The sequence below is a fragment of the Atta colombica genome, unplaced genomic scaffold (genome assembly GCF_001594045.1).
Source record: "Atta colombica isolate Treedump-2 unplaced genomic scaffold, Acol1.0 scaffold9, whole genome shotgun sequence".
NCBI lineage: Eukaryota > Metazoa > Arthropoda > Insecta > Hymenoptera > Formicidae > Atta > Atta colombica.
This window is the reverse complement of record NW_017259583.1, coordinates 78,426-97,683: the sequence shown is the minus strand read 5'-3', so window position 1 is coordinate 97,683 and position 19,258 is coordinate 78,426. Positions and strand designations below refer to the sequence as shown.

The window sequence follows — 19,258 nt, the reverse complement described above, 5'->3', positions numbered from 1 at the left end:
TAAATATATTAATAATATGTTTTAATATTATAAAATAATTTGAACTTGCTCATTGTTTCAAATCTTCTGTTAAGAGCTGAATCAGTGCGTTTCCTAATTGAAATTATTTTCGTAATCATTTAAAACAGTCTCAGACAAATCTAATTCTCCAGACAGATTACTTCTTGTTCTAGAATTGCTCGAAGAAAATTTGACAGGTTTTGGTTTGAACTTACCAGTATGAGAGGAAGAGGCTAATTTGAGGTATAGGAAATGAATGAGAAGAGGGAAAGATTCTTAGATTTCAAGGTCTAGGATTATAATTTGATTTGATTCCAGTAGGAATGGATGTATATTGTAGTTATTTTACTCACTTTGACTTTCTATTGCGTTCTTGTAAATTTATCTACTTCAGATTTATTAGATGTTGACCTTGTATACTTTTCTACCTCAGAAAGTCACACTTGTCATCTCGGATGAGTTCCCATAAATTTTGTTCTGTTACATCAGAGCCTCAGGAATCTTTATTTCGCGGGAAGATGCGTGGAAACTTGGTTTGACGTTTCAGACTAAGGCAGTGGATCGATGCCTTATCGCGACTCAAACGCAAACCGACTCAAACTCGGATTAAATTTCAAAACAAAAGTCTATAGCTGAATGCAATATCTCTGCTTTAAAACAGCGCCCGTTGGTTCATTTATATCAAATTGTTCTTTATGACCTGGAATAGGACTGTGTGACCTTAGAAGAGAAGGAATGCGATCAATGATTTGATTAAATTCATTCATTCAAAATCTATCTTACTAGATTTAATAAATTCTATTATAGTGTATACATTATTTAAATCTCTTAAAACTAAACTAAGTTTACTAAAATATCATCTAATTTAGTGTAAAATGTTGTGTTGTGTTGTATTGTATTGTGTTGTATTCCGCGGGTAATTTTACATTATTTCGAGAGTTTCTGAACAGAATCTTGGGAAGCGTAATTAAATTTTTGTTCTATCTCCTGTTCATTTATGTAAGTTCCTTCTATTAAGCTAGGGGGATCCAAACGTTAGTGTACATAAATTGTGCTATTGATTTTCTAATTGTAAATCAAGAGAGGAAGAGGCTAATTTGGGGTATAAGAAATAGATGAGAATGAGGAAGGATTCTTGGGTTTCAAGACTTAGGATTATAATTTATTGATAAAGGAAGAATCTAAAAAGGCAAGCTCTGAATATTTGAAACTCTAAGAAATTAGAAGATTGTAAATTTGAGGAAAATAATTCTTCTAAATCATTTGAATTAAAGAGAGATGAGTGAAGAATATAAATTTGTTCATCTATTAGAGGAAGAAACGAAGAATTATTTTCGAAAGTGAGTTCGAAAGATGATTGGCTGGAAGAATTTATGTGAAAGGAATAGTCACTTGAAGAAGATTCAGAGGATTATTGATAGTTATGGTACTATCTGGGTTTAAGATTGGGAAGTAAGAAATTTCGAAAGGAAATGAAGATTCTAACCGAGAAGAGGAATTAGTGGAGGCGGAAGAGTTTTTAATTTCGTTCTCAACTTTTCTATTTATTTAATTACTTGTAATAAATTAAATTTTTTATGAGTAATAATGAAATTTATGAGTTCTAATTAAATGGCTGAAAGGTTGCGTTTCTTGACGTCACGTTTGCTGGCGTCGTATTTGTTGGCGTCGCGTTTGTTGCCGTCATGTTTGTACAGATCGTTCCGCCCGTTTCTTTTTATCCAATGTTTGAGAATTTTCAAATTTTTCAAAGTAGTCTAATGAGTTAGGTTGATTTAAACTTACTTTTTGATGACTTTGGAAAGATTTGATCATCCTACTCCAGGAAATTAACAGAAAAGGACGTCCCTCTGTTGCATGTTCGCGCTGGAAAAGCCGCCCTCGGAAATCACCTCATCCAAATATGCACTCCTGAACCAGAATTACTAATTAATTACTCACGATTTATCGTTTTCTGATCTGATCGCTATGCATTTCGTACATCTTAATTTATATTATGAGTTTCTTTGTCTTTGATAGGAATAATCAGGGGAAAATATGAGAATCAATTGTTCCTAGGCATCGACTGATTCTATTGTTAGCTTGAAAATATCGAAAATATTGAATTGGATTTTGTAACTTTTAATTATGGACATCGATTAAATAATTGACTTAGTTTACCATTAATTACTTTTTTCTTTTTTTACTGATTCAAACATCTTTTTCCAGGATTAAAGTATAACGCATTGTCTATGCATAATACATGTCTGTGAGGTGCAGTCTAGAATAACAAAAAATTTCGAATTTGAAATCATTTCTTAATTCATATGGCACTCCAAAACTGTCACGTCATGAATATTTGCTTCATATAAAAGTTGTGCAAATTGTACTTACGAAATACGCAGTCCACATAAGACTATAGTATACACAGACAAGATTGCATGAAGAAACAACATGGAGTTTTTAAAATTGAATTTCTAATTAATGTTTTATTGTTTATACAAAAATTTACGTGTATTTGTGTGTGAAATATTGATATATAATATGCGTCAATGACACATAAATAAGTTGTTAAATGTGTGTGCTATAATAAGACTAATTGTCTTTAGGATTCTCTAGGGGGACACATGTAATGGGTCAAAAAATTGCAAAATTGTTTTGCATAATTTAATAATTTAACCCATCAAAAATATGTTCCTTGAGTTTTTAGAACAAAATTCGAAGCATTGACGTAATTATAAATGATTTTATTGCGGACTGTCAAGCAGGTAAAGCACCAAGCATAGAAATGTAAACCACGGAAAAATTCTAGAATTTTAGGATAAAACTCGAGAAATGGTGGATGATTCTTTTTTCCTTCGGCTTTGATTTGAGTTTTTTATTCGGATATTTTTTTCTAGCATTTTACGATTTTGACACTGTACTGTTCCAGAATTTAGTTTTTGCACTTATTCATAAAATTTCTGTAAAAATAATTGAAAAGTTAAAATATAGTATAATGATTAATATTTAATGTTAATGGCTATAAATATACCTTATCTTTCACTATTATTCGAATGAATGTTTTATACTGTACTTTAATTTTAAAAGTTTAATAATAAGTGTTCCCATATTGTTATTAATACAAATAATACTTTACTAATTGACACATCTTGTCGTATACTGTGACTGTACTTATACATTCTGAATTTTTTGTGAGACAACATTCATTACATCTCAGCCCATCGAATGCTTGTCGAAGTTTATGGTGACACTGCTCCAACTGATAAATCATGTAGGGAATGGTTTCAAGGATGGAGATTTCAGCGTTGAAGCTTCGCTCTGGATAGCCAAAAAAATTCGAAGATAAAGAATTACAGGCTTACTCGAAGAAGATCAGAATCAAACGCAAGAGGAGCTTGCAGAATCATTGGGGGTAACTCAACAAGCCGTTTCTGTACGATTGTGAGTCATGGGAATGATTCAAAAACAAGAAAATTGGGTGCCTTATGAACTGAAACCGAGAGATGTTAAAAGGCGACTTTTCACTTGTGAACAGCTGATTCAAAGACAACAGAGAAAAGATTTTTTTGCATCGGATTGTGACTGGAGATGAGAAATGGATATTCTACGATAATCCCAAGAAGAAAAAAATACTACGCTAAGCTCGGTCAATCGTTGCCATCGACCTCAACATTAACACCATGGCCGAACATTCATGGTTCGAAGATCATGCTCTGTATCTAGTGGGATCAAAAAGATCTTGTTTACTATAAGCTGCTGAAACCTGGCGATTCCATACGGGCGATCAGTATCGGCTACAATTGATTCGTTTGAGCCGTGCATTGCGAGAAAAATGGCCAGAATATGAGCAAAGACATGATAAAGTTATTCTTCTTCATGACAACGCTCGGCCTCATGTCGCTAAAATCGTAAAAAAATATTTGGAAACGCTCAAATGGGATGTTCTACCGCACCCGCCGTATTCTACGGATATTGCTCCTTCTGATTACTAGTTGTTCTGAAGGATGCAGCAAGTCACTTTTTTCACAAAAATCGAAAATTGGCTCCAAAATTGGATTGCCTCCAAAGACGAGTCATTTTTTCGAGATGGAATTTGAAAATTGCCTGAGAGATGGGAAAAAGTAGTAGGCAGCGATGGACAATACTTTAATTGATCTATTCATTCATTTTGTTTTGAAATAAATGCATTTTTAATACAAAAAAACGGACCGAATTAATTTGTATTCCCAATGTAATAAGTAATTATCTATATTAATAACTTATTTAACTTTTAAATATATTAGGTGTACAACTTTGCTTCCGCCGTTTTTTTCCGAAATTCGAGGCTTTATTGTAAAAAACTGATTATACATTTATGATTCAAAGTATTGTCCATCGCTGGCCACTACATTCTCCCATCTTTCAGGTAGCGTACAAATCCCGCATCGAAAAAACTGGTCATCTTTTGAGGCTATCCACGAATCGATCCAATTTTTTACTTCTTCATAAGACCGGAAGTGCTGGTCAGCCAGGCCGTGTGCCATTAATCGAAACAAGTGATAGTCAGAGGGAACAACGTCTGGAGAATACGGCGGGTGGGGTAGGACTTCCCATTCAACGTTTCCAAGTATGTCTTGACCACTTTCGCAACATGGGATCGAGCATTGTCATGCTGCAAAATCACTTTATCGTGTCTCTCGTTGTATTGCGGCCGTTTGTGTCTTTCAATGCTCGGCTCAAACGCATCAATTGCGTTCGATACCGATCGCCTGTGATTGTTTCAGTCGGTTTTAACAGTTCATAATACACTACGCTGGTCCCACCAAATACAGAGCATGATCTTGGAGCCGTGAATATTCGGTTTGGCCGTCGACGTGGAAGCATGGCCGGGAACTCCCCATGATTTTCTGTGCTTAGGATTATCGTAATGAATTCATTTTTCGTCCCCAGTCACAATGCGATGCAGAAATCCCTTCCGTTTTTGTCTTTCAAGCAGCTGTTCACAAGCAAACAAACGTCGTTCAACATCTCTCGGTTTCAATTCGTACGGCACCCAATTTCCTTGCTTCTGAATCATTCCCATGGCTTTGAGGCGTTTTGAAATGGCTTGTTTAGTCACTCCCAATTTTCGTGCCAATTCTTCTTGATTTTGACACGAGTCTTGCTCAAGTAATGCCTCCAATTCTGCATCGAAAACCTTCTCTCTTCCACCGCTATGCCGGTCTTCGACGTCAAAATCACCGTTCTTGAAGCGTTGAAACCACTCGCGACACGTTCTTTCACTAATAGCGACTTCACCATAAGTATTTGAAAGCATTCGATGAGCCTCAGCCGCAGATTTCTTCATATTGAAGCAAAAAATTAAAACCTCCCGCAAATGACGAGAATTTGGCTCGTAAACTGACATTTTCAATCGAGAATAACTTTATGATGCAGACACAAATCGATTAATGTTTCTATGGGGTTATGTTGACAGATGCCCAAGTTTATTGTATGACATCTATGATCTATTTATTTCAACCACCACTTACCGCTAAAGCCATCTATAGGAAAACGGCGGAAGCAAAGTTGTACACCTAATATTATATCGAAATGGAGATTTAGTTCACTGCAAGAGTAAGAAGACAATAATTGCATTATCCTTTATCGAGAGCAAAATAGAGGCTATGTTAGAAAGACTTGAAGGAGACAATCTAGACCTACAATCTATCAGAGGAAATTGGAATGGAAAAGGGATGTTCAAGGACTTAAAATATGATAACTTAAATGCCGTCAGCTTAGTTAATGGAGCTTTAAGATCAAATCTAAGTTGACGAACAAAATCATTGAAAATAAAATGATGATGAGACCAAATGGATTCAAGACCAAATATAAGTTAATGAAAATTATTTAGTGGATTGGCTTTGCTGAAGAATACGAGGTTTATACATATTAAGAATTGATAAAATTAAGGGAGCGAATTGTAGAGTAAATTTTATCATTTGTTCCTGGTAGCAAGCTGACGTCAAAATGATGTCATTTAACGTCAAAATGATGACAAAATGAGCTTGCTACCTGAGCTGATTGTAGATGTATTTATCGATTCAGATGGCGTTTGATTCATTTTTGTCCGGGGGGGCGAGTCACATAACTATCGTTATTACAACATACACGAAGGAGAGAATATTGCGTCAACTATCTTACTATATCTTTTGTATCAAACAATTGTTCAAATATATTTTATTCAGAGAAATACTGTTAATGCTTATTTATAATCAAAATCCTTTATATTCCTCCACAAAATGGTCATCTCAAAACAGTTCTGTTTTTGAGGCAGTCTTGTTTCAAATTTCAGATTAAATGTATCAGTACAAAGGTATCTCCAAAATAAAGAGGACTCGTTCGAATAGGCTGCAAAAAAGATTTGCAAGCAATCAATTTATTAGTAAAATATAACTTGCAGAATTTAATTTTCTTGTTGAAAAACTCGTTTCTTCTATAGAATCTTTATTAGTATTCAGCAAAAAGACATTGTTATTACTCCAACTCATTATTACTGTATCATTGAATATTAAACTGTTGACATGAAATTTAAACTGTTTTTGACGGAATTGCGGAAATAGTTATTTGCAGACATTGTAAACAAAACAATATAACATTTGGCGAATCAGATCATTGTAGTCTTGATTTTAAAATCATAATTAGATGCTGGTGTGATCAAATACCAATCAACTCCGATCCTTTCATTAAAAATGTTTACTAAATAAATTTTAGAATAGTGTTTGTTATGAGATTATGAGGCATTGCTAGAGAAGGCATTAACATCTTTGTGGATTTATGGACTTCGGCCAAGTTTGTCTGCGTACAAAAATGCTATGAAAAAAATTCCGTGGCAAGTGCAGCATTTGATATTTTGTGTAAAAAAGTGGTTGATGAAGAAAAAAGAGAAAATACTAAAAATGGAAAATCTTTATAAAATTTAAAAGTGTCTGGCGATGAATACTGCAAAACACGCTCTCAACTTCTCTTTATCACGATGTTAATAGAATAGGTGGATATGCGTGCGTGCAATGTTTTATTTGTGCCAAAAAATTGTTTTATTGTGCTCAAAAAAATCAGAGAATTACTTACAATCAGTCCTACAAAGGAGCAAATTCAAAATTAGGTATTTTTGAGAAAAATAGCCGTAGAAAAATATTTGAAAATGTATTTTAAAGTCTGAAGCGGAAATTTTCGAATGTTTCAAATCCCATATCTCACTGTTGGAAAAAATGTATCCAATTTAATATATGTATATTATATGTCCCAAATGGTCCATTCAAATTTTTAATTTAACACAAAATGAATGTATTACAAGTATTATGTAAAAAAATAAATATGAAAAAAGATAATATTGACACTGTTTGTAAACAAACTTGAAATTATATTTTTTTCAGTAAAATTGACATCTAAATATACTAGATTAATATTTTATTCATTTGTTTTATTGTTAGAATTTACGTTATAAAACACTTTACTTTCATGTTATTTATTTAGTCACAAATTATATCATTTTGAAACTAAGAAATATTAATTTAACACAAAATGTTTAAATAACATAATTAGATTTTATGTTAAATTAACACTTGCATATATTAAAAACTTCAACATAAATTATTAATAAGAATCCGAATGGACTGTTTTCAACACAATGTTTTTTATTGTGTTCAACAATTTCACTACAAATGGCATTAATTTAAAGCAAACCTTGAAAAATGAAAGAATAATACAAAAAATAATATATTTTAAATGTAAATTCTAAAATAAATGAATAAAATATGTATTAATTGACAATATATCGTAAATGTTAATTAAAAAAAATATATTTCCACAGTTTGTTTACAAACTGTATCATTATCTTTTTGTGATCATCTTTTTAACATAATATCTGTGTTGTTTTTTAATATATTTATTTCATATTAAATGAATATAATTTGAGTTTACCACGTTTGGGACATGTGAAATGTTATATTCAAAATAAATTTTCAAGCAGTGTACGATTTTTTTTACTAATTGTAAGTTATGATGATTTAAAGTGAGTAAATTTTCGGATCTTTTCTCTAAAAACCTGTATCGTCACACTCGTATTATATCGTATTATATCGTAACAATTTGAGTCTATATTTTTGAAAGTTGTCTTCTTGGCATTTTGAAAATACATTAAATATAAATGTAACGATTTAAAAATAAATTCTTTGAATAGATATTTATCTTTTATTTCACATATATTAATTGTTTTTATTTATGCATATATTAATATTATGCACATATATATTATTTATGCATATATTGTTTTAAGTATCGAATAACGTTATTATGTTGCAGCGGATGACAGTGCACAGGGAGATGCGACAACATGTGGGAATATCTTGGTGATATTATCGTGGATTGTTGTAATATTGACAATGCCATTCTCTCTCTTTGTTTGTTTCAAGGTAAGAGGCCTGTTCAGAGGAAGAAAGATGACTCTTTTAAAAAAATTTTTTAAGATCATTCTCATTTATGTTATAAATTTCTCGCTATTCGCCGACAGTTGTGAGAGTGAGCGTTTTAATGAGCAATGTTGTTCCAATGTAACTATAATTACATGGAATTTATTCATAATGCTATTTTTATCCATAGTACATGCAAATGTTCGTTTTTGCAATGCTTTTATTATTATATCGGAGCTCATAGATATGTATAATACACATACTAAGATTAATTTCTAATTAAAATGTTAAGATCCTGTTTTCAATATGAACAATAGTTCAGTTTTACTATTAATCATCAAATCTTTGTTGTAGATGATGATGTAGATGATTATTCGTCAAATATCATATTGGACTAATGTATTATTCATATTGAAAACAGAATTTCAACATTTTAATTAATCTCAGTATGTGTATATACATCATCTACTTTTGCAACAAGTTTTCAAGCAATTTTAACTGTTACATTTCTTATTACTGTTAATTCTATTAATCTATATATTAGTAAAATAAAATTTTCAATAAAAATTTTACTTTACTTTTGCTGAATTTGCTAAAGAAGAAGAATCTGTGATTTCGAAATGTTCTATTAATATATTCTACTAATAAATATATTAAAAGTTTAATTATAATTTCTTTATTAAGCTCGATTATTAACCATATCAAGTTATATATAATATACAGGGTGCGTTATCAAAATCCGGACAAATTTTAATTTAAATTTTCCGCTATATTGTTCCGCCAGAGGTTGTTGTTGGCATCCGAGAAAGCCTGATGCTTCTAGTAAACAGTATAGTGATATTCTCAAAGTGGCCGCGATATTGAAAGTGCAAAGTATAATATAATCGAAGAGCCGCGATCATCTAAGGCTTTCGCGCTGGGCGCTCAGCAACGGAAATAATTCGATTCTTTGGATATCTGAGATCAACGGTTTATGACGTTGTGCAAAATAGATGATTTTAGAACGGTCCAAGAACGTTGAGTCGGCCAGCGAGAATGAGTGACTCGAAAAAACGCACCGCGAGGACCCTCGCAATTGAAAGAGCTCAAATGCTGATTCCGGATAATCCAGGGCAATCGTTGCGCGTTCTGATGGAATAGTGGAATGGATAGAAACTGGGGCGTCCGGAAGGCCTTATGTTTTTTAGTAGGATGGTGCATCGACTCATACGAGTCATTTGATTCAAAATTGACTCTTAGACAACGTTGATATGTTTTGGTCCAAGGAATTCTGGCCTCTCAACAGTCCAGATTTACATCTTTTGGACTACTATATATGAAGTAGTTGAAAGAGTCACAAACAAAGTCTTGATATCCCTACCCAACGTGACGTTAAAGACCGCTATTGAGGCAGCATTTGTTGGCATGGACTGCGCTACATTACAGCGTGCGTGCGAACGCTTCAGATCGAGATAGAAGTCATCATTCAAGCTTATGGGGGATATATTGAATAATTGAGCTCTATAGAGATCTTCCAAGTGCCATGTAAAAAGATTTTTGTAATATTTAATTTTTCATTAAAAAAATTTTGTTTAAAGAAATTGTTCGATTTATCCGGGTTTTGGTGACGCACCCTGTAATTTGTTAGCTTTGCATAATAGGAGAGACAGGGGTCAATAGGCTATGTAGAGGTAAGTAGATTAATCGAAGCTATGTTGCAAACAAATAGCGCGAGACTCGCGTAAACGTGACCAAGCACGCAGCAGCGACTGCCGCTCAATTTTCTGTGATATCGCGAAGCGGACGCATCTATCATAGAAGTTACGCTAATTTAAAAAAATCATACATGTAAGTAAATATTTTCATTCTTAAAGTTTTTACAATCATGTATAACTATCTGAGATATTTGATTTCCATTTATATAGTAAATGTAATTCTTAATAAAGTCTAAAAGAGTTTTTTGTTTATCTGTTTTTGTTATCGTACAGTTAATGTTTTAAAAAATGAACGGATGGGGCTAGTAGGCCTAACCAGAACACGAGGCTATATGACTAATTTAGTGACGATTCTAATAGTACCTACTCTCAAACTTCTTGGAATTAAATTCACTCTAAAAGAGTGAAAATACAATCAGTTTTAAAAAAGAGTGAAAATGTTTTCTTCTTGAAAAAGAATGGCAATATTTCATTGTTTTAAAGAGATGATTTACTTCAGTGGTAAACGTTATAAATTTAGTTCCTTCACGATAAGTCCAATCTCGATAAAACTAGTTTCATTCGACGTATTTTACACGAAACGAACGAATTTAGCAAAAAGAATCATTGTTCTGTCTTGAAATATTAATCATTAAAGTTTGTTAGGTTAGGAAAATGTCATTTGCTTCGTCCTGATAAAAACGTTGATAGAGAAATCCTATCGTTTTGAATATGAAATTTGGTTCGTAAATTCACTAATTTGAATCAGATCTTATAGAAATCTTGTACAAATCTTATAAAATCTGATAAAATACGATAGGATTTATAATCGATTAATCGTGCTCGCGAGGTCAATGAAAATGATATAAACTTATATATAAACGACACAAATTAATAGAAATCCATTTTCAATCGTTCTCTTTCAATTTTTTTTTACTAGGCGATCTCACTTTCTTCCATAAGTAGCTGTATTTTCATTTTCTTTGAAATTTCACTCAAAAGAATTTAGAGAGTATTCTTTTTTAAATGCACCTATAATGCAATAATTTTTTAATGAATTTTAATAATAAAAATATACAAAAATATTATAGTTAAATTACAAGAAATTTTTTATGCATGTATAAATATGTATAAACATACCTTATATAATAAATTGTATATGTTTATGAACATTTATACATAACATAAATATTCATAAATGTTCATAAACATGTATGTATAATTATATATGAAATATGTCCATATAATGTTCATACATTCTTTTTCTTTTGTAAAATTACTTTTAAGTGTAATAGAATACAATCATATATGTTTGTGTATATTTATACATAAGTATTTATGTATGAAAAATTTTTTGCCGGATAATATGAAATACTAAGATATTAATTTAATTACAGGAAATTATGAGGACGTACAAGCGAAAGATAGACAAAGGAAATATTCCGAAGAACATTATGGAATTTGCATGTAAAGAAGTAATTTTAGAAGGGAAAAGTGTTCGTTCTTCAGGATTGAAATATAATATCTCATATTATAAAATTTTGGATCGATATGTTACGAATTAAAAGCTGCAGAAGAAAATCAAGTATCGAGTTTTCAATTAACTCATATAGGTATTATATCAAAAAGTCGTCAAATTTTGAATGATATGAAAGAAATTGCTTTAATGGAATTAAAAAAGCAGCAGATATTTATTATGGTTTAACACCCAGAGAAATAAGAAAATTGGCTTATCAATTTGCAATAAAAAATTGAAATAAAGTGCCAGATTCTTGGAATGAAAAGAAAATGGCAGGTAAAGATTGATTCTCATCTTTTCTTAAACGCAATAATAGTTTATCAGATCACCACAAATCTTTCTAGAACGACATCATTTAACAAACATAATATTAATTTGTTCTTCACAAATTTGAAAACAATCTACAGTCGTTTAAGAATGGAGCCATCTGACATCTGGAATGGAGGAGACAGGGATTACTATTATTCACACTCCTAATCGTGTAGTTGCACGTCGTGGGATGAAGCAATTAGGAAAGATAACTTCAGCTAAAAGAAGAACTCTCGTTACCATTGCAGTTTCAGTTATAGGAAATATAGTCCCATCATTTTTTATATTTCCAAGAGTCAAAGATCATTTTGTACAAAGAGGCCTTCTTGGATTTGAAGATGATGTCAATTCATCAAGTTGGATGAAAGAAGAACATTTTCTAAAATATTGTAAACATTTTGTTCGTAATATTAGACCATCTAAAGATGTTAGATCTAAAGAAAAACCTTTTTCTTTTATTTGACAATTAACCATGAATCTCACCTTTCTGATTAAGGCACTTGATTATTAGAAACAGAATGGAGTCACAGTTTTATCATTTCTTCCCTATTGCGATTCATAAGTTGCAATAGATAGATTTGTATATGGCCTTTAAAAAAATATGTCAACACAGCATGTGACAACTGGCTAACTAGTAATCTAGGAAAAACTTTATCTATTTATCATTCTAGAAATAGTAAAAATTGTATTATCTCTGACGACAACTTCAACAAATATTCAGGCTGATTTCCACGTTTCAAGAATATCTCCTCTAAATGAAAATATATTTCCTGAAAATGAATTCTTAGGATCTTATGTGACCGATAGTGAAGATATTTCTACTTATCAACGCTGAGAACAATGAACTTTCTGTCCAGGAAAATATCGATCTTTTAGCTAACGAGGAATATGAATCTTTCAATTACCGAGAAAAATATTAATTTTTTAGCTATCAAGGAAAATATCGATCTTTCATCTGTCAAGAAAAATGTCGATCTTTCATCTGTCAAGGAAAATGTCAACCTATCTTCGATGTCTAGCTTAATAATTACACTTCAAGATATAAGACCTCTGCCAAAAGCGGAATCGCTTCAAGAAAAAAGAAGAAATACTCGTAAACGTTCTAGTGCAATACATATAGACTCGCCAGAAAAAGATGAACTCATGAAACACAAGCTGAATAAACCAAGAAAAAAAAGTAGAATGAACAAGAAAGGAAAGGAAATGGAACAAAAAAGCAAGACAATAAGAAAAGGAAAAAGTAAGAAAAATTCAAATAAAGGAAAACATCCTTTGATTGAAAAAGTTATAAGGAAGATTCTGAATAAACTAAATTCTTCATCCTCGAATGACACAGATGCAATGTGTCTCGTTTGTAGAAAGTTAATAAAAAATATTCCAGGAGAAGAGTGGATACAATGTATGAAATGTAGCATGTGGGCACATTCTAAATGCATAAAGGGTAACACATTGTATTGTATTTGCTATAACAGATTAGATAAATGCAATTCAGATTAGATAAATTACATATCTAATAACAAAGGTATAAAGTTATATATATTTTTTATTTTATAAATATGTTTGTACATATGTTTTATTTTATGAATATGTTAAAATACATTTATAAACGTTTCGTTAATATGTAGTTCAGATGTACCTTAAAATATACTATAAATATATATTAAGCTTCATTTTAATCAAATTACCCCATTAGTCATCTTACCTCAGTCCTGGGGCTAGTTGAACCAGATGGAATTCATTACAAAAATGTATTTTTTTTTCATATTATCAGTTTAATTATCAGTTTACATTTATTATTAAAATATTATTAGATAGCCAAATGTATGTAGTAACTAGTGTAGAATTCATTTTTTTCGATAAGTCTCTTAATTTCATCTGTAAAAATTCGAAACTGAAAAATGAGTCTATTAGTTCCGGTTTCCCTTACGAGCGAATACGAGTTGATGGTGTTATAATGATGATCTGATTCTAGAATACATTGCTTTGAGATTAATGACGTAAACGTCCAGAAATTTGCGATAACTACACAGTTGTCATATAAATCTATTTAATCTTTTTTCAAGTTAATTCCCCTTCCCCTGGATTTTATGGGTTTAGAGCTTTAGATTTGAGAATTTATTTATTATAATTTCAGCACTTTAAAATACGTAAGAAAAACTTGTATAATATTTTCGATGTTGCATTAAAGAAAGGTCCTGGGCTAAATAGTGTAATTTTAGTAAGAGGTTTGACAATTTGTTGAGGTTGGAAAAAATGATCTGTCTTGTGCAATTCTGAAGTTACATTCGGTTTCATAGTCTCAAAATACATAGGGATACATGGGTTTAATCTCTCGGACATAATATTTCTTATTTTGTGCGCGCGCGCGCAAAAGTGTGTGTGTGTATGTGTGTGTGTGTGTGTGTGTGTGTGTGTGTATGTGTGGGATTGTATAGTCCATCTCAATCATTCTTACAAACGCAGTAAAAAAAGCATTAATTTCTGCCGCAGTACCATTCATTGGTTATTGTGTAATAATCTTAATTTTTATTGAATGATTTTATCAATTTGATTATTTGTATCTTACAATTATTATTAAAATTATATTTCATTGACACTATATTTATTAAACTTATTAATTAAACAGAATATTATTTATTATTATGTTATATTTAATTTATAAAATTCTAGTCAAATTCTAATAAATTACAATAAGGAATACATCTTTTTTTTAACCTTACAGGTTGTACAAGAGTATGAAAGAGCTGTCATATTTCGATTAGGACGTCTTCTATCAGGCGGTGCTAAAGGTCCCGGTAAGAGATTAACGCTATTACATTAATCTATTTGTTTCAGAAAATATGTAATCTGTTTAATTATGTAAATAGGTAAGCTATGAAAATTTTAAGCCATTATGTGTTAGTGCGTATATACACACATATATATATATACATATATATATATATATATATATACGATGTGTATGTGTGTGAAGGGAGAGGGAAATGCGTCACAGATATTTCGGGTTCGAGGGGCAAGAGAGAGAGAGAGAGAGAGAGAGCAAGTGCATCGTTTGGCGAAGGGTCTGCGGGAAAGGAAGTTTGTTTTTTCACTTTCTCACATATTACCTTCTGTTCTCACCCGTTATCTTGCCACTCATTGAAAGTGCAGTTCTCTCTCCCACTCTTTACGGTTCTCTATACTTATCTTATTCATGCTCTCTTTTTTTTTCGCTGTGGTCATATTTACTATACAGGAGAGAGAATTCAGATATGGATTGCACAGTGTGATTATATGTGCCAAAAGAAGCAACTTTTTCTTCTGGCAAAATTACAATTCAAACAGTACTTTTTAAATGAGAGCAATTTTAAGTTAAGTACGCAAATAAGCGTTCCATAGATGTTACGCATAGATCAGGGAGCGACGCACACACATAACGCGGCTCGGCGTATAAATATGTATTATTATTTTACTATTTTGCTAAAAATTTTATAAAAACTATGTATGATATCTGAATATCATAATTATTCATGAGTTGTCTAATATCTATTTATTTTAATTTCAGTCATTTCTTCAGCGATATTAATTAGGAAACCTTCTCTTTTTAAATAATTTATATTCAAAATAGTGATATTTAAATATCATGCATAATTTTTATAAAAAAATCTTTAGCAAATTAAGATAATAATACGTACATCCTTATACGTCAGGCTGTGTGTATGCGCCGCCTCTAATTCACGCGTAACATGGATCTCCTGCTACAAATTCTTACAAGAAAAATTCTTATGATCTTATGATTAAGATCTTCCAAGAAAATTTTCATACGAATTTCCGACAGGAGCATACGAATATAAGAATATATATATATATGATATATATGATGATGTAGGTAAATCAAGAATTTTATATGAATCTTACGCCCATGTTATATATAAATTTTATAAGTATATTACATGACTCTTACACGCATGTTACATGAATCTTGCATCGCGCAGGTTACATGAATTTCGCGCAGATTACATGTTATATGCATTTTGCGCGTATGTAACGTGAATCTTGCAAGAATATAACTGGAGTGTCATTATGAAAATATTACAAGAATACTATTAGAATTTTGTGTCATTTATTGTTCGTATCACAGTAAATAAAATAGAATGGGACAAAGAGTTGAACGGGATTTAAAAGAATTTATTTTGGTTAAAAATTAAATCTTTTTACACAAATTGAATAACAGTTTTTCAATTAAATCAAACTTAATTTGGAAAAAGAGCATAAAAAGCCTACGCCAATTAGCGAAATAATTTAATAGTTATTAGTGATATAATTTATCAATTCATAGACAATGATAATATATTAAGACAATGATAATATATGTTCCGATCTTCTATTCAGTTATCTTCAGTATTTTAATAAATTTTTAAATTTTTTTAAATTTTATTTTTATTTCATATATTCAATCCAGTTTCATTCATCATTAATTCCATTTTATTTATTGAGATCGGTACCTTTATTACTTTGGAGCGATCATGTAAAAAAATTATTTCTTAAGAATATTTTATTAGATTAAATTAATAATTAAAATCTTTTTATTGCGATATAAATCGTCGTGTACGATTCATGCACCAACTTGGAAGATAAGTTATTTCGTTGTTTTTTTAAAACTAATACATGATCTTTCATGTAATATTTAGGAATCATACATAATTAATACCATATTCTTCTTCCTATACAAAAATTGTTTTTTAAGAGTTTCTTATAAGTTAACCCATTAAGGTCCACGCCTAATACAGCTGTGATAACATCAAACTGAATGTGATTATAGCATAAGCAAAAAAAATTACTCATGTTTTTTCGCTTTGCAAAATTGATTGTTTAAACGATAATTGTTTAAACAAATTGTTTAAAAAATGCCCATTCTTAAAAAATTAAAAATACCATTCTATTTTCTATTCGAAAATAAAAAATTTTTTTTTGCTATTTTTTCGATTCGATGCTTTGTTTATGCAAAAAATTATTATAAACGATTTGCATACACAAAGTGTAGTGGACTTCCGCCCATGCTTTGGGTATTATCTATGAAAATTAACCAGGATTCATAACATAAGCGAAAAAAAATTACCCGTGTTTTTTCTTTTTGCAAAATTGATTGTTTGAACGATAATTATTTGAACAAATTGTTTAAAAATATCCATTTTTAAATATCTATTTTAAAAAATACTCATTTTTTTTAAATACTAAGAAAAAACAGGGATAATTTTTTTTTCGCTTTCGCTATAAATCATGTGGTTAGTTTTTATTTATATAATACCCAGAGCATGGCGGCAGCCAATTTTATGCATGCAAACCATTTATTTTTTGCATAAACAAAGCACCGAATAAAAAAAATATTAACAATAAAAATTTCTTGTTTTTGAACGTAGAATCGAATAGCATTTTTAGTTTAAAAAAAATGAGCATTTTTAAACAATTTGTTTAAACAATTATCATTTAAACAATCAATTTTGCAAAACGAAAAACACAGGTAATTTTTTTCGCTTATGTTATGAATCGTGTATTCAGTTTGGCGCTATCATGGTTGTAACATGTTAGGCATAGATCTTAATGGGAGGTAAGATCTTTTCATCGCTATATAAATCATCGTATACGAATCATGCTAGATTCTTGTATCAACTTGGAAAATAAATTATTCCGAAACTATGTCTCGTAAGACTGATAAATGACCTTTTATGAAACACTTCAGAATCATATATAATTAATACCATATTCTTAGATGATCTTGTAAAGAAACTATTTTTTAAAAGTTTCTTATAAGGCTAAAGCAAGATCTCTTCTTTGCGATATAAATCGTCGTGTATGATTCATTCCAGATTCCTAAAATCATTAAAGATTACTGATGAGATTCATGAATAAATTATATAAGATTCTTATATGATTATGTACATTCATTTCAGTAATCTTGATTGATCACATACAACTCTTTTAAGATCTGGTATAAAAAAACTTATAAGAATTTTCAATAGAATTTTCATTTGTTAATTTAAAATTGCTTTCATTTAAAAAGTACTTGAATGTCAGAGGAAAAGGTTGCTTCTTTTGACACATACAATCATGTTGCGCAACCCGTGTCCGCGAATTCTGAAACATTTTATATATTCGCGCGATTCCCAAATTTTCTTCTCGTATATGTTCTCTCTTATACAATTATTATCTATGTATAAAATATATATACTATACATATATATTAATGGAAATAATATTAATAGAATATTTAACAAAGAAAACATTTCTTGTTTACGTAACAAAATTATTATTATTTGATATTAAATATCTGTTTATTAAGTTATTTAAATACATTCCTGCTGGAAAAATTTCACTGAAATTGTTTAACGTTTTGGAACACTTAATTTTCAGCAAAATTTCAGCTTAATTTTTAGAAAAATAGCTAATTTTTAGAAAAATTTTTAATTTCAGCGATTTTTAGTTGAAAAATTCTTTTTCAACAAAATTTCAGCAGAATTTCAGAGAAATTTTAACAAAAATTTTAAAGAAATTTCAACAAAATTTTTTTTCAGAGAAATTTCAGTAAAATTTTTTTCAGAGAAATTTTAGTTCAATTTCAGCGATTTTTCAATATGTGAACTGAAAAATTCACTTTTAGAGAAATTTTAACAAATTTTTGCAGCAATTTTTCTTAAATGTTCCAAAACGTAGAATAATTTCAGTGAAATTTTTTCACTTTTCAAATGTTATTTAAATATATATTTAATTTACTTATTTTCCTTATTAGTTATATTTTCTTCTTTAAAAATAATTTTTTTATATGATGTTATGTATGTTGTAAATAAAAGTTAGTAGAAGTTTAGTCTTTAAGAGCTCTTTAAGATCCCCAACACAAGTTGTATACAGGATGTCTGGAAATAATCGCCAAATATTTCATGGGCAGGTAGAGCAGAATGAGTCGAAAAGTCCTCTATCATTTTGTAAGTTTCCTCAATAGTTAACGAGATATTAATCTTTAAAGATAACCGAATCTCCAACTCCCACGATCTGCGTGTCAAGCGATTGGTAGGTATATACACTTCGCAGTAGTAAGCCGGGCAGGCGTATTCGGCTATCTTTAAGGATTAATATCTCGTTAACTATTGGGGAAACCTACAAAGTAATAAAGGACTTTTTGACTCAGTTTAGTCCGCTCTACCTGCCCATGAAATATTTGGTGATTATTTCCAGACATACTATATGTGTATATAAATATTCTTTATTATATTAAATCAACGCAAACATATACGTTTTGATTCTGTTTTGGATCCTCTTCAGTACAATAACAATATTAAATCTTAAACTTAAGATTTCTCAATATATATATA

At 30.4% G+C, this 19,258-nt stretch overlaps 1 protein-coding gene across 1 annotated transcript in view; it reads left to right on the top strand.

Annotated features, from left to right (window-relative positions):
- LOC108693267 (band 7 protein AAEL010189-like) overlaps window positions 1-19,258 on the top strand; it is a gene marked incomplete at its 3' end in the record, with an annotated part of 128,561 nt that overhangs the window by 42,902 nt on the left and 66,401 nt on the right. Inside the window, exons 3-4 of the mRNA XM_018202138.1 lie at window positions 8,305-8,414; window positions 14,635-14,707. Of these exons, the coding sequence (XP_018057627.1) occupies window positions 8,305-8,414; window positions 14,635-14,707 (183 nt within the window). The remainder of the gene's footprint in view (window positions 1-8,304; window positions 8,415-14,634; window positions 14,708-19,258) is intronic.